This window comes from Juglans regia, chromosome 4 (assembly GCF_001411555.2).
Source record: "Juglans regia cultivar Chandler chromosome 4, Walnut 2.0, whole genome shotgun sequence".
Taxonomy (NCBI): domain Eukaryota; kingdom Viridiplantae; phylum Streptophyta; class Magnoliopsida; order Fagales; family Juglandaceae; genus Juglans; species Juglans regia.
The window spans coordinates 30,895,545-30,912,146 of record NC_049904.1 but is presented as its reverse complement, the minus strand read 5'-3'; the positions used below and the strand labels follow the sequence as shown (position 1 = coordinate 30,912,146).

The 16,602-nt window shown below is 38.7% G+C and overlaps 2 protein-coding genes across 2 annotated transcripts; one reads left to right on the top strand and one right to left on the bottom strand.

The window, feature by feature from the left end:
• Nucleotides 1-4,936: 4,936 nt before the first annotated feature.
• On the top strand, nt 4,937-8,238 carry LOC109019758 (bZIP transcription factor 17-like). Its single transcript, XM_019002124.2, has 2 exons — nt 4,937-6,856; nt 7,660-8,238. Exons 1-2 carry the CDS (start codon nt 5,008-5,010, stop codon nt 8,088-8,090), a joined length of 2,280 nt encoding a protein of 759 aa, XP_018857669.1. The 5' UTR covers nt 4,937-5,007; the 3' UTR covers nt 8,091-8,238.
• A 340-nt stretch (nt 8,239-8,578) lies between these two features.
• On the bottom strand, nt 8,579-16,521 carry LOC109019759 (psbP domain-containing protein 6, chloroplastic). Its single transcript, XM_019002125.2, has 3 exons — nt 16,169-16,521; nt 10,023-10,339; nt 8,579-8,989 (listed from the first exon to the last, which is right to left on the bottom strand). Exons 1-3 carry the CDS (start codon nt 16,464-16,466, stop codon nt 8,819-8,821), a joined length of 786 nt encoding a protein of 261 aa, XP_018857670.1. The 5' UTR covers nt 16,467-16,521; the 3' UTR covers nt 8,579-8,818.
• Nucleotides 16,522-16,602: the final 81 nt, after the last annotated feature.

Genomic DNA, 16,602 nt, shown 5'->3' with positions numbered 1-16,602 from the left:
TTACGGTACGATTTGTTTCTCTACGGTTTTGCCACGGAGGACTGTATCATGTAATATTGGCCAATGTACGTATAACATCAACATGGGATCCCCATTTATCACTCATCATGGGTCCCATGTTCTGTAAGCACATTCCTTAATGGACTTCCTTCCTTAATAGAGGAAATTCTATGAATTTAGGCTTCGCTTGTTTTCGAATATGAAATGTGATGTGATGAGTTTAAAATTAAAAAATTAAATAAAATATAATTATAGTATATTTTTTAATATTATTTTTATTTTGAGATTTAAAAAAATTAAATTATTTATTTTATTTTATATTAGAAGTTGAGAAATATGTAATGATTAAATGAGATGAGATGTTTTTCCAAAACAAACGAGACCTTATTCCGCCGCGAGGGTTGTAAGTAAAATTCCGGATTAAGTTTTCTCATCATCTTTTTAATTATCTTTCTCAAACTCTCAATTAATGCAAATGATTATTGTTAATATGTAAATTTGCCCAACAAACTAGAAGGAAAGAAATAATAATTTTCGATCCACAATAATAATTTAGGTTTCGATACAGTGCTCTTTACATTCATTTATGAAAATAAATAATAAATAAGAAAATAAAAATAAATATAGAGAAACACAAAAATTAAGTAGTCTGGCATAAAAGTCTATGTCCAGAGGTTGTATGGGATAAAATCTACTATAATTGATGATTTTACAATCTTTTAATACAATAGAAGAATTTATGAAAGATTCTTTGAAATTGTTATGTATGGTGAAGTTTGGGCGTATGGAGCTTTTCTAGAGAGCCTGTTAGATTTGTGGGGATCTCCTTCTTATATAAATATCTATTTCTTTAGAGTAAGTGAGTCCAACTTGTCTTGTCACTTGTGAAGTATTTTTCTTTTAAAAGTTTGAGGCTTTGTTTGGATGACAAACATCTCTCAATTCATCTCAACTCATCATTACAATTTTTTCAAATCCCAATATAAAATATAATAAACAATTCAACTTTTTCAAATCCTAAAATAATAATAATATTAAAAAATAATATTCTAATAATATTTTATCATCTCAACTCAACTCAACTCAACTCACTTCAACATCCAAACGCAACCTGAGTCTCTTTTATTTTAGGAGTTTGAGTCACTTTTCCTTTAGGAGTGTCTTTCCTTATCTCTTCTTAACCCTATATCTTGGTTTGATTTTCTATTTTATCTATAAGTTAAATTATAGGTTATTGATTTGACCCCTATAATTATAAAATTAATCATCATCATTTATTTATAAGGAACTACTAGGGCCATCGAGAGGTATCTCGTCAACTCCCACTAATAAGTATCAAATAAACTTTTTTATTTTGTGCGTTTTATTTCATGCATTTTTAAATCACTTTGATCATTTTTAGAATATAAAAATAATCACAACTTCATTAAAAAAAATTTCCTAAAATATTAAGTAAGAAAAAAATCAAATCGATAGAATTTACTTGGAGAATGGGTCGGTAGCTTAAGTATTTTCCTTATTTATATTCTAATATTTTCGTAATAAGTAAAGAGATAATGGTTAAGAGAATGATAAATAATATTTTTTTAAATATATATGTTTATATATATAATATACCTAGAACTATTAACATATATCAAATTAAATTTGGATTGGCCGAACATTCTATTGTTGCCGGATCGTATCGGGTTGGGCCTAACTTATTTCAGGAGGTCCAACGACCAAAGCATAGCGGACTACGAGTCAGAGCAAGGGGAAAGAGGCCCAAGGCCCACGGGGAGGAAATTAGATGTAGGGACGCCAATATTTTTGACATCTGCACACACTAGTAGTCATGGGGCCACACTGCTCATAAGGAGAAATACTAAATGCAAATAAGGATCACAGTAAGGCCTTCTGTCCCTAACAGAATGCATGACATGAACCTCTATCCTTATCAGAGTGCATAACACAAACCCTTGTCCTTGATAGAATGCATAGAATGTGGTTGCACTCACCAACTTGCCACAATGACGTTGCCCATGGAGGCCATGTCGCATTAAAGACGAGAACATAGTGTCTTGTACAGAAGACAGACGTCAGACACATTTGACGTGAGATTCAGAGAACTATCTCGATAGACAGTATAAAAGCTGAGCACCATATTAGAGTTACTCTCTTACGTTCTCTCGTATAAAAAAATTATCTCTAAAGAGCAGAGTATTAACTTAGACATCAGAGATGTTTCATCAACCCTGAGCCCCCACTTTCATCGTGTTGCAGGTGATCGAGCCCGGTGACTGGTGTGTGAAACACATCATTAACAATTGCATTTGAATTACTAAATTTGGGTATTTAAGATTTGGATTATTTGTTAGATATATTAAAATTTAGATTTGGAGTAGATTTTAACATTTCAATTTACATTTAAAAAAAAAAGGGAATTTGGGCTTTACTAGATTTTAACAAGCCCAACTACATTGATTCCATGCCCAATGGACTTCATCTTGTAAAGTAAGAATGTTATGTAAGGCCAGTTTAGTTTCACAAACATTTATAAGCGTTTCATTCCATATAATCTCAACATAAAATCACCATTTAAACATAAATATTTTTTATTTTCAAGTTTTTAATTTTTCATCTAATCATTATCTGTTCATTACAACTTTTATAGACTTATAAATATAACATAAAGAAATAATTCAATTTTTTCAAATCATAAAATAAAAATAATATTATAATTTTCTCTTAACTTTATAATTTTTTTATTCTAATTTTTCTCTTCTATTTTTCAAAATTCCATAAAACTTTTTTAATTCAAACCACTTTATAACTATTTAAAAATTATTTACAAATTTTTCATCCCATCCATATAAATAAACGAAGCCAGCTATGCCACAATGACATTACCAATCAGGTCGCATTGTATTGGACAACAGAACCACACCAGCTGACCCGGCCCATGCCTTTGAATGCGAGTCATGCTTGTACCATAAATCAAACTTACACCATATAGTGAAAGGTCAATGCTAGACATTTTTTTAAGCCCAAACCCATATTGATTTTTTTTTTTTGAAAGGAAACCAATATTGAATTCAAACACGTAAACTCATCCCTTTGATTTTCGAAAATATTAGAACGACCTTGCAAAGGAATTATAAAAAACTCACAAATAGGATATATATATATTTTTTGTACAAGTTTAAAAATTGTATATAAAAAATACTTAAAGCCAAAGCGTGTGTTAATGTTGTGATTCGTACGTCTTTAGGTTGAGTTATAGCAACTCGAGTCTTAAGTCTTTCACTTGCATAATTAAGCACACACGAAGAGTTGGAGGTCTTGGTGGTGGCCTGTGAGTTTTCGATACTAAAGTCAGTATATCTCCTTAATAATTTGTGCGTAAGTTTAGAAGAATTAAAGAGAGTTATTCATACTTGGAGATCGAATTTTATACGAGGTTTCTAGTGGGACAACTCATACATGACTTTGAGGAGCCTATGTCATTTTCACTGTTTGTTTAATTAGAATCATTTAATGAGACGTGGCTTTTGAGGCGGCGTCATTAATGTGGTGTGACTCTCTGACTCACTCTACTCTGTGGACATTCCATGTTAAGTCCATTCATGCCTCATGTCAGGAGATCAATGGTTCTCTATATTTCTCATCCATTTGCCTGTGCAGGTTCTCGATGATAGGGTGTCATCAAAGTGGTGTCAAGGCGGCGAGTCCTATCTGCCCTTGCCGTCTACTTTCTCTATTCGTGTGTTGCTTCGTAGGTGAGTCTTACTCGTGGGTCGAGCATTCAGCAGAGGCCCACTGACTCCTTTTAGTGGAGGCTCGTTGGGCTTGGTTGAACTCTCTAACTTACTTCCGTAGTGGTCCCTCGTGGACTTACTTTAAAGATCGTTAGGAGGAAAAACTCCCTTACAACATGTATGATGTATTATTTAGAATTGTGAAATGTGTGACATTCTCCCATCATTTTTTAGGTCCTATTAATCTCTCTTTCTTTATACTGTTTTTTCTTTTATTCGCAACAACGTCTTTAAAGGAAAACACCGAATTTTATTTTGAAAAGTTCTCACTAAATCACGATTTCTCGTTACTATAGATATGTGCCGCACATTTCTAAGTTATTTTGACACATGGTTAAGATGTTTTGTACTTGTAATGACGTGCCATATCACAAACAATGAGTTAGATTTAAAAATTTTACAAAAAAATATAGCAACAGAGTTATACATACATACTCTTGGGGAGCAAAAATGGATGTAATATTTCGTAGATTTATTATATTATATATAGGAATATCACTCAATCATATGTGCATTAATCCATCAAATTATCCATTTCTAGTTATAGAAAGTTGATAGGACACCAAATGATTAGAATAGTAAGTGCAGAACTCTCGGGAGAGTCTAACATAGATTTGGGATAAAGTAAATTATTAAATTCATCACAATGATTCATATAAATTATCGAACCCATATTGTCTTAAAATAATAATTTTTTTTAATATAAAAAATCAGAATTTTTTTATAGCAAAAAAAAAAAAAAAAAAACATATCGGAGAGTGAGCGTGGGGCCTCTTCCCACTAGTTCTCCCAGTCCTCAAGCAAATAAACATAGCTTTAGATTAGGCGCGTTATGTCACGCGCGATGCACTCACTTGGGGAAGCAAATTCACTCCGATCGGGACTATTTCCACTTAGGGCCTGTTTGTTTTCAGAGATGAGATGAGATGAGATGAGATGAGTTGAGATTAAAGTTAAAAAGTTGAATAAAATATTATTAAAATATATTTTTTAATATTATTGTTGTTTTGGGATTTGAAAAAGTTGAATTGTTTATTTTATTTTGTGTGAAGATTTGAAAAAATTGTAATGATGAGGTGAGATGAGATGAGATGAGATGTTTTTGAAAAACAAACAAGGCCTTAATTAGCATGGAGACTTGACTTAGGAGAAGAGAAGACCCCAAAGAATACGGGTCTCTGAAACCCTCTTCGTTCCGAAAATCCTAACAATGGCTGACCGTGACTTTCAGAGTTTATCGTCTGCATTCGATTCCCTTCCAATTCCACCTCTTGATTCTATGTTCACATCCGAGGAAAACAACAACGTCATGAGCTCCGAGACATACATGTCGGATCTGGGGATGGAGTTTGGGTTGAATGAGAATGCAGATTTCGATTTCACTTTTGACGATCTGGAAGATCTCTACCTCCCCTATGAAACCGAACAAATCCTCATCTCCGACGGTGTTGATGCGCTTCAACTGCCCAGTTCTGCCCCTGTTCAACCAGTTCAGCTCTCGAATTCTTCGTCGCAGGACTCGGGCGCTTCCGGAATTTCCGGAGATCGGGGCTCCGAAGTTGCTAGATTCCTGAATTCCTCAGCGTCCGAGTCTGACCGCTGCGGCCTCGAGTCTTCTCCTCGTGTTTTTTCTGATAATTTCGGTGCTCAGTACTCCAGTGTCGATAGGCTTTTGAATGTTCAGTCTCTAGACTCTGGCGGTTGCGACCACGAGTTCTCGGGTGGCTCGGTATCTTCGCAGGGTTCAGGGTACCGCCCTCCTTCGCCCGACATGATTGTCGTCGATCAGAAGATTAAGGTGGAGGACGATAGGGGGTCGAAAAATTGCTCGTCGAAGAGGAAGAAACAGCAGAACGAAGGGAACGCCAAGGATTCGAGGACCACAAAGTACCTGAGGTCGTTGGATAATGCGGATTCCAATGGGACGACGAATGGCGAGGAAGAGAAGAAGAAGACGACGAGGCTGATGAGGAACCGCGAGAGTGCACAGCTGTCGAGGCAGAGGAAGAAGCACTACGTCGAGGATCTGGAGGATAAGTTGAGGTCTATGCATTCCAGTGTTTCCGAATTGAATTGTAAGTTATCTTTTATTATGGCTGAGAATGCCACTTTGCGCCAGCAATTGAGTGGTGGCGCCCATGTTGGAATGGGTGCACCGCAATCGGGAATGTTCCTCCATCCCGCGATGGCGCCTATGGGTTATCCGTGGGTGCCATATCCGCCCTATGTGGTGAAACCGGCAGGGTCTCAGGTTCCGTTGGTTCCGATACCGAGACTGAAACCAAAGCAGCCCGTATCGGCGCTAAAGACGAAGAAGTCGGAGACTAAGAAGAATGAGGTGAAAACTAAGAAGGTTGCGAGTATTAGTTTTCTGGGTTTATTGTTTTTTATCTTGCTCTTTGGTGGGCTGGTTCCTTTTTTGAATGTTAGATATGGAGAAGTGGGGGGCAAAGTTCCTGGAGGATTGGGCAATGTTAATTATAGGTTCTTTGGTCAACACCGTGGTAGGGTTTTGAGTGTTAACACAGGTTCGAATGGATCTGTGGAAAGCGTGGCAGTTGGATTTTCTAGTGGGGAATCTGATACTTATAACAGAGTAACTTATGAGAGAGGTCGCCTACAAGGGAATGAGTGCGAACTTGAACGGAAAGGACAGCGACCACAGCCTTTACCAGGTTCTGATGAATCTATTCGTCTCGGAAACGTTAGCGAGCCTCTTGTTGCTTCTTTATATGTGCCGAGGAACGATAAGCTTGTGAAGATTGATGGCAACTTGATAATTTATTCTGTTCTGGCTAGCGAGAAAGCTATGGCATTTCAAGATACATTTAGAAAGAAGAATAATAGAGAAACGGGTTTAGCAATTCCTGGAGATTTGGCTCCTGCATTTGCAATTCCTGAAGTCGGAGGGAATAGAGGGAGACAATCTCATTCGTATAAAAATCCCACTGGAGGACAGAAGGCCCTTGCCTCCGGTTCTACTGATACTTTGAAAGACCATTTGAAGCCGACTGCAGCAGATGGCAAACTGCAACAATGGTTCCGTGATGGCCTTGCAGGTAATAATTGTTCTCTCCGTTTGCCTATCCCCCTAGACCCTTTATGTATGTATTTAGGATTGTGGTGCATGGCTTGATATGTTGCATGCTTCGGGAAAAGTCCCGTGACTATTTTCTTCCCCTAGGCAATGATAATTATAGTGATGGGCTTGGTTTAGGTCACCTTTTGGTTCTTCTTCGTTTCTTTCATGACATATTGAGGAAAGTTGGCTACCTTCTGTCTGGCTTTAGTAATTGAGGAAACGGATTTGATCACCAAATTCAAGTTGTTTGATTCGGGTTTTAACTGCACTCAAGTTTATGTATATTTGAAGGGACAATTGATGTTTTCTCTTTGCATTCCTAGCCGCTGTAGCAAGTGCACACATGGATTCTAATCTAGGGTCAACATCTTTATCCAGTCAGTGCATTGGATAACAACCTTTGAGACACGTGAATTGAGACCCTCTAGCCTAAATCGGTGACGTTCTCCAGCTGCCATGTGCCATATAGGGAAGCTCAATTTGGAGCTCCAGTTTGATTTCAGGAGAACATTTCTCATCACGTCTGACTAAATTTGATTCGTTGCAGGCAAATCATTAATTTTATCCTCCCTTTCTTTTGAAAAATTATTTACCCGGTTAAGGTTATATTGGTTTTCATTTCTGGTGTCTGTGTGCTGGGTTGATGGGTGACATTTGCTCTCATGTTTCTCGTGTCTGCGCATGTTGTTTCGATTAAAACTGGTTTTGGAAATTGGCAGCCCGTTGTGCTTGGCAATAATTGAACACCTTGTTAAGTGCTTGTTATTTTTCCTTTTACAGGGCCAATGTTGAGCTCCGGCATGTGCACCGAGGTGTTCCAGTTTGATGTCTCGCCAGCTTCCACTGCAGGGGCTGTAGTTCCAGCATCCTCAGTTTCCAATCGGTGGAATGCTACTCGTGTTAACAGGGGGCGGAATAGAAGGATCCTTAACAATCTTCCAGCACCCTTGGCAGGATCCAATTCTAACTTTACTGAAGAGCACAATGGAAAACAATCACAGAAGGAAGGCTTTCAAGGCAATAAATCTACTTCACCTATGATAGTTTCTGTGCTTGTTGATCCCAGACAGGCCGGTGACGATGAAGTTGATGGCATGATCAAACCCAAGTCTCTTTCTCGGATTTTTGTCGTTGTGCTTTTGGACAGAGTAAAGTATGTCACTTACTCGTGTGTGCTTCCACGAGCTGTTCCTCATCTTATGACAACTTGAAAGTGGATAATTAGCTTTTGGAGATACAGAACACTAGTCCAATCCAACTCCAGCTCCCAGTTTTGTATATAACAGAATAATTAGCAGCATCTATAGCAGAATTTCTACTCGGAATTCAATACTTTACTAACCTCGACTTGTTATGTTATACGGTAATGTTCTTCAGTTGAGATTCAGTACCTTACTATTTTACTTGTCATGTGTATGTTCTCTCTCTAGTGTGTCCCGAGGTACTATTTTCAAGGAGACATATTTATCATTTCTAGATAGATAGTCGGCATGCATCAGGGTTCGGAAGTCACGCCCCGTTACTGAGAAGTTATTTGGTGCTATCAAAAAAGCAAGAGGAAATGACTTGACAAAGAAAAAAAATGGAGAAAATGATATTTCATTATAGGCCAATGGTGTAGATCCTGGCCAGTCATCCTTTGTTTCTAGCGCAGAAACTAATTTAAGAAATCTTCACCTGTCAATATGCAAATTACTCGTCTTGCATGGCTTCTTTCAACACCTTTGGAAAAAGTGTATATATCTGTGTGTGTGCAAACTCAATCCTCCACATAAACACTGATCAAATGCTACAGTTCTATCTAGAGTATTAATTTTTCATACAGGAGAAGTGGGTTGGAGACCAAATCAAGAATAAAAAATATCAAAAATTGATGAAATGCTTCCCGGTTCAGTGATGTTGTACATGTAAAAGTCAAGTAAACAAATCAAGGACAAAGCTACACGTGAAAGGAATCAAGCATGGCTTTCAGAATTTTCTCAGAAGTTTGCCACTGTTTATCACTTGCACTTGCTACAAATAAGACAACAGTGTTTCCCTTTGCTGTTGCCTTTGCAAGATTGTGTGAACCCGTCAAAGCAAAAGGAGTTTCAAGCTCATATTTGTAATACTGTAAACACCATAATAAGAAAAGTTAAGATTATGACCAATGAAGAACAAGAAGACGAGTAGTAAAAGCAAGATGGATAATACTAACAAAAAAAAAAAAAAAAAAAAGCAAGATGGGTAATAAAAGAAAAATCAACATCTGTACATATGCATATGTACACAAATATGTGTATGCCCGCGGTCGTCTGTTTATATTTAAACATATGGATACACTTAAAAGGTATTAAGTCTACTCTTTAAGAGCAATCCACTGTGACATATATCATCATGATTAAACATGAAACTGAGACATACACTTCCTAATTCCTCAAAGACAAAATTATTTCGTAGTGAATCACTCTCCCCCATAACTGATCACTCTCCATACACCATCATAAATATTACTCTAGCTTCTGTGAAGTCTTCTTCAAAACTCTGTTCCTTTGGGCAGCCTCGATAGACCTTAATGAGCTTAACTTTCATGATTTCCTTATTTCTAACTCCCCTTCTAGATAGGTATACTTTTTGTATATTCCCATGTATTTGGATTGCGCCTTCAAATGGCATCTTATTACTTAAAAAACATGCACTGAAGACTAAACTTATCACATTCTTGCCCACATATATGTGATGACAAGAATGCAATAGGCTTCATGCATAAGCAAACTTCACAGAATATGAATATGAAGCAACAGTGTCATTGTTGTTGCATTTATCTGTTGTAATATTTGAACAGCATTGAATGATAGAATGGAGGTGATTTTGTTTCCATTGCCACTTATCAAAAAATAATTTGTTTACGCTGCCCTACTTTGAGCATTAATTTTGTCATGATCTCAGATTCTCATATAGCATCTCCTAACACCAGAAAAAAATCCTGATTCAATTCCTCTGCTTTTGTGCAACCAAATCAAACATACTGTGTAGCCTATTTCTGTTTTTTTTTCCTCCTTTTAAGCAAAAAGAAAAGGGTGGGAACACGAGTCTAAAAGACAACATGAGAGATTACGAAAGTAAATCTTTTCTGGTAAGCCGTATAGTAATAAGAATTGTACCGTCTGATCACCACCCTTTTCAACTGATGTCTCAAGGAGTTCATCCGGGTCATATGTATTTCCAGTAACAAAAGGGCCAAGAGAAGCAATCAACTTCTCAGGGCTCCCAATTTCTTCAATTGATGCATTGGGTTTGTTGGTCAGGCGTATCAAAGGTGAAGCCACTACCTGGATTTTTCCCTGTTTCTCATCTTCAAATTTCACCTCCACCCAAGGTTCTGCACATTTTGGTTGGCAGTAATTACCAGATAATATGTTTGCCACTCGTGTCTGTTTCCAAGTTGGAGGGAGGATAAACTGGTAGGGTTGCACATTTCCTGCAAAGAACTAAATCTCAAGTATCATTAGCATATATAAAAGAAACAGAATAATTGGGAAAAAAAGTTGCTTGAGAAAAGTAGGACATGATATTGAAGTAGAAAAAAGAGTATGAATTGTATGGTTAGAAACTTATCACTACAACAGCATTTGATACGCACAATATCATGTAAAGTCTTTGTAAATGATTGATCACGTATTTGGTCAACTTATTTTTAGTTTTCAAGTACTAACTGAGAGAAAAGTCGGAGTTTAAGTCAGTTGATGGCAGTGACAAGTGACAACAACCAAAAGAAGCAAGGCATCAACTTGGTGGCAATATCAGAGGCCGTAGCAAGCTGACATATAACAGTGATAGTTGTAATGGTGATAGTGATAACAATTGAGTGACTGTGACCGGCGTAGCACAATTATAACAGTTCATGAAAGGGATGGTGTCAATGGGGTGGCCACCGTGATGGTAGTGGTGATTGGTCAGAAATGGTGTTGGCCCTGGAATCTATAGCAGTATTATTCTGGCGACAATGATTGTCGACTGAAGTGGCAATAGATGCATAACTGTTACAAAATTGTAATGGATCAATTGATGATGGAAGCCAAGGGTGTTGGCCAAATGCTGGAAGTGGTAATTGCTTATGAAGCACAAGTGCGCCCAGCAATTTCCGTCAAAACCATGCTATTAACCCAACTACCAGAAAGAGGACTATAGTTTCCCTGATTATCGCTAGTGGTGCTAATAAAATTAGCAAGTATCAGAATAACGATCAACATACAAGCCGACGGTATTAAGGAAAGTGATTCAAAGATGCACAGCTCACAAAATCAAGACATTCTCTGTAATTAGTGTAGGCTAAAATCTTGCATACGTTTCTATTCTTTGTAACAGTTAGTATCTTAACATTAATTACTATATATTTTCCTAAGATGGAACAGCTGCATTGTATATATAGTTACGGATCAAATCAATAAAATGTGTGGGAAAGTTTCCTTTGAAAACTGCAGTATCTTATTCTCTATATGGTATCAGAAGTTCTATTCTCAAACGAGTTTTTTTCGATCCCTTCAATGGCTTCCGCAACAAACACCAACACCCAAACCATTTCCTCCACTGAAAATCCTCTTGTCATCTTCAACATAACTGCACAAATCAATGAGAAACTCACACCCTCCACCTTTCCCCAATGGCGTGCTCAATTTGAGGCACTCCTAATCGGTTATGACTTAATGGACTATGTCAATGGCGACTCTCTATGTCCTGTCTCCGATGGAACCCCCCTATCACAGACCAAAAGAACTCACTGGATTCGCCAAGATAAGCTCATTCTTAGTGCTATCCTTGCTTCTACATCCACCACTATCACACCTCTCATTGCCACAGCCAAGACCTCTCAAGAGGCTTGGACAAAACTCAAAAATATGTATGCTAGCAAGTCGCGTACACGAGCAATGCAGTTGAAGGAAGAACTGACCTTGATTCAGCGAGGGAATCGCACGGTTCCGGATTATCTCCATGCTGTTAAAGCACTTGCTGACGAAATTGCTCTCATAGATCATCCCATCTCAGATGATGATCTTACCCTATATATCCTCAATGGATTGGGTCCGGATTTTAGGGACATCGCGGCTCCTATTCGCGCGAGAGAGAAATCCCTAGCTTTCGAAGAGCTCCATGACTTGCTCGTTGGACACGAAAGCTATCTGCGCCGTATGGAGGTTGCCGCCACGTAGCTTGTCGCCGCTGCTAATTTCACTTCCAGGAACCCCAGCTTCCATGGAAATCATTCTGGAAGAGGAGCATCCCACACGGGAAATGGTCCATCTCGTGGATCTTCTCACACAGGCAATGGGAAACAACGAGACCAGCGTCGCCCAAATCCTTCTTCGGGCCGTAACAACTCAGCCCAAAAACGGTATCAGCCCAAGTGTCAGTTCTGCGATCAATTGGGCCACATCGCAAAATCGTGTCCCCAGCTTCAGTCCACTCCAATGTCAGTTAACTGTGCTGCTACATCAAATTCTGGCGACACCAAATGGTTGATCGATTCTGCGGCGTCTCATAATATCACTGGTGATTTATCAAATTTGACAATTCATTCTGAATATGACGGAACTGATGAAGTGGTCCTAGGTGATGGCACAGGTTTGACTGTTTCACATATTGGTTCTCTTGACCTATATTCCCCAAAAAAAATTTTTCATCTCACTGATACACTTTGTGTGCCAAATCTTCACAAGAATTTAATTTCTGTTCATCACTTTACCAAACAAAATGATGTTTTTGTTGAATTTCACCCATTTTATTTTCTTGTGAAGGATCGGATCACGGGGGCGATATTACTAAGAGGGGCGTGTGAAAGTGGTGTCTACACGTTTCCGAACTCATTGGCGGCTTCTCAATCCAAAATGGTTGCAAATGTGCATGAACGAACTTCAATTGATGGGTGGCATAAGCGTCTTGAACACCCCTCACTTAAGATTGTTCAAAGTCTTGTCAATTTGTTTTCTCTTCCCCTTTCCACAAAAAAATTACCATCTTCATGCGTTTCTTGTTCTATTAATAAAGCACATCAACAACCATTTGGCTCTACTAGTTTTCAAAATCATTCGCCTCTTGAACTTATCTATACTGATGTTTGGGGACCCGCTCCCTACACTGGCTTAGATGGTTCTCGGTATTACCTCATACTTGTTGATCATTATACAAAATATATGTGGTTTTATCCGATGATCACTAAGTCTAGTGTCTCAACCATTTTTCCACAATTTAAAAATCTTGTTAAGATGCGCTTCAATTCAAAAATAAAAAGTCTATATTCTGACAATGGAGGAGAATTCATAAGTCTAAAAATTTTTTTATCTCTCCATGGGATTAGTCATTACACCACTGCTCCATATACACCTCAACAAAATGGTATTTCTGAACGACGTCATCGTCACCTTGTGGAAACGGGTCTTACATTACTTCATGATGCATCATTACCTCTTTCATATTGGCCACATGCTTTTCAAACCGCTTCTTACCTCATCAATCGTCAACCCACACCACTTCTTCAAAACAAGTCTCCCTTTGAGGTACTTTTCGGTCAAAGGCCAAATTATCACAAATTAAAAAAATTCGGATGCCTTTGCTATCCTCTTCTCAAGCCATATAATGCCAATAAAATGGAACCCAAATCCTCACCGTGCATATTTCTTGGCTATTCTCAAACTCAAAATGCATATAAATGCATGAATCCCTTGAACAAGAAATTGTATCTTTCTAGACATGTTCTCTTTGATGAGTTGCAAACCTACTCCTCACGGCTTGAGCCCGAAAGCCCAATTCCTCTCCCAAGCCCTAACGTGTCAAGCCCAATTGAGTTTCTTTCTCCGTTACCTTCTACGCCTTCCCCTTCCCGTAACTCTCAAATTCGAAATGAACCTCCAGTGCTCTCATCTCCTATTACTCTACCATCTCAGCCATTGTTGCCGCTCACAAGCTCGGAAACTGTAGCTGCTGCTACCGCCGCACCTCCAGGTAATATTTCCTCTTTCTCTCCTCATACTTGTTCTCATATACATGAAACCCTAGATCCCACACATTCACATTCGCATGACTCTGTGGCCGTCAATGAGATTCCTCAAAACCCCAACCCACCAACCCGAACCCATTTGATGACCACACGGTCCATGAATAACATATATAAACCCAAACAGCTTCATCTTGTCACCAAACATCCATTACCAACATCCATTGAACCTACATGTGTCGGTCAAGCCGTGTCTCACCCAAAGTGGCGTGAAGCCATGTCTAGTGAGCTTACTGCTCTTATGAGACATGGTACCTGGGATTTGGTATCACCACCGAAAGATTGTCACCCAGTGGGCTGTAAATGGGCTTTTCGGGTAAAAAGGAATGCCGATGGCTCAGTTGACAGATTTAAGGCCAGACTTGTGGCCAAGGGCTACAACCAACGTTCAGGAATTGACTATAAGGAAACTTTTAGTCCGGTTGTCAAGCCTGCAACAATCAGGTCTGTGTTAGCAATTGCAATGCTAAATGCTTGGGAATTGAAACAAATGGATGTCAATAATGCGTTTTTACACGGTAATTTGACAGAAACTGTCTATATGATGCAGCCTCCAGGCTTCAAGGATAGTTCCAAACCTGAGTATGTTTGTAGACTAAGAAAGGCTATCTATGGGCTTAAACAAGCCCCACGAGCATGGTATTCAGCACTTAAAAATGCTATTGCTCAGATCGGGTTTAAAAATTCTCATGCTGATTCCTCACTGTTTGTTTATTCTAATGCATCCACTACATGCTACTTACTTGTGTATGTTGATGATCTCATTATTACGGGCAATCATAAAAAGTTTGTATCATCTGTTATTCACAAGCTTGGTACTCAGTTTTCATTAAAAGACATGGGTGCTTTACATTACTTTCTTGGTGTGGAAGTTATTCCTACACGTGCTGGTTTATTTTTATCACAACATAAGTATGTTCGTGATATTTTGGAAAGCACAAACATGTTGGGTGCCAAAGATGTCTCCACTCCTATTTCAACAAGCACCTCTCTTCAACTTTTGGATGGCACTGCAGCAGTGGACAGCACTGAATATAGGCGTGTACTTGGCAGCTTGCAATATTTGTCATTGACGCATCCAGATATTTCTTTTGCCGTTAATAAGCTATCCCAATTTATGCACAAGCCTACTGTTACCCATTGGACGGCAACCAAGAGATTACTCCGATATCTCAAACATACAATCTTTCATGGAATTCAAATCCAAAAGTCAGCAAAACCTCAGTTAACCACCTACAGTGATGCTGATTGGGCAGGGAATCATGATGACAGAACATCAACATCGGCCTATATTACCTTTCTTGGCTCTAATCCCATTTCTTGGAGTTCCAAGAAACAACGTGCCGTTGCAAGATCAACCACAGAGGCCGAGTATAGAGCATTAGCAAATGCAGCAGCTGAAACCATGTGGTTATTATCTCTGTTCAAAGAACTTCAGTTTCCGATCCAAGCTCCACCTTCTCTCCTTTGTGATAATCTTGGAGCTACTCATTTAAGTCTCAACCCAGTGCAACATTCTAGAATGAAGCATATCCAAATTGATCTTCATTTTGTGCGGGATTTAGTTCAACGAAATCTGCTTAAAGTTTGTCATGTCCACACTCAAGATCAGTTGGCAGATTTAATGACAAAAGCACTGTCAAAGCAACGAACAGAAACTTTGAGGAACAAGATCGGTCTTGCCGATAGAAGCCCCATCTTGCGGGGGCGTATTAAGGAAAGTGATTCAAAAATGGACAGCTCACAAAATCAAGACATTCTCTGTAATTAGTGTAGGCTAAAATCTTGCATACGTTTCTATTCTTTGTAACAGTTAGTATCTTAACATTAATTACTATATATTTTCCTAAGATGGAACAGCTGCATTGTATATATAGTTACGGATCAAATCAATAAAATGTGTGGGAAAGTTTCCTTTGAAAACTGCAGTATCTTATTCTCTATAGGCGGGACATCTTCGCTTACCCATTTTGACGTTTGTGAGGCATTGAACTACTTATTGAAGAAGAGATAACAGACACAGACTCACAAAATTAGGTCGCCGGAGAGAATGATACACCCCAACTCAATTTCCTAATTAATAGGACCCTTCTGCCATTAAGGCAATGAATTAGACAGTAAAATATCAGCCCGAATAACTAAAAAGCATCAACCCTTCTTTCTAACACCAATGCATGAACCTCCGAGCACTCATTTTCAAATAAACAAATTTAAGTACGATGAATGCTCAAAGAAAAAAAGAAAGCATGAATCGTGTACCTGCGCGAAGAGCGGGGGTGTCTCTGGGAGAAGCCTTGAAGAGGACGAAGGAAGGGTCGGAAGGCGAAGGAGGGAGGTAGGAGCCAACCTCAATCTCTTTAGCCGCCGAAGGAGGAGGCCGCTTCAAGTCGAGAAGAGGAAGCAGAGAAATAGCCTTCAAGAAGTCTCTTCTGAGAGAGGGTTGGTTAATCTGCTTCAGAGGCAATGGGGCTGTGGTTTTGTGCTTGTGCGTGGCTTTGAGTGGAGATTTTGAGGTCAAGAATATCGGGTGGAATGCAGCTGTAGAGGCAGTCGCCATTTTCGAGACGACGAGATCTAGAGAGTTTTTGAGGTGTGTGATTGGATTTGGCTCAATACGGCCCCATCGGTCGTCTTCTTATCCATGTTGCAACTTGCATGGATAGTACGTAAATCTTATAATATTTAGAGTAATA

Bases quoted from the DNA above. Each gene is read 5' to 3' on its own strand.
- LOC109019759 (XM_019002125.2), bottom strand. From the start codon at position 16,466: ATGGCGACTGCCTCTACAGCTGCATTCCACCCGATATTCTTGACCTCA. The intron at 10,340-16,168 runs GTACACGATTCA...AGTTCTTTGCAG, and splicing joins CACCCCCGCTCTTCGCGCAG to GAAATGTGCAACCCTACCAG. The intron at 8,990-10,022 runs GTACAATTCTTA...TGGTGTTTACAG, and splicing joins AAAAGGGTGGTGATCAGACG to TATTACAAATATGAGCTTGA.
- LOC109019758 (XM_019002124.2), top strand. From the start codon at position 5,008: ATGGCTGACCGTGACTTTCAGAGTTTATCGTCTGCATTCGATTCCCTT. The intron at 6,857-7,659 runs GTAATAATTGTT...TTCCTTTTACAG, and splicing joins GTTCCGTGATGGCCTTGCAG to GGCCAATGTTGAGCTCCGGC.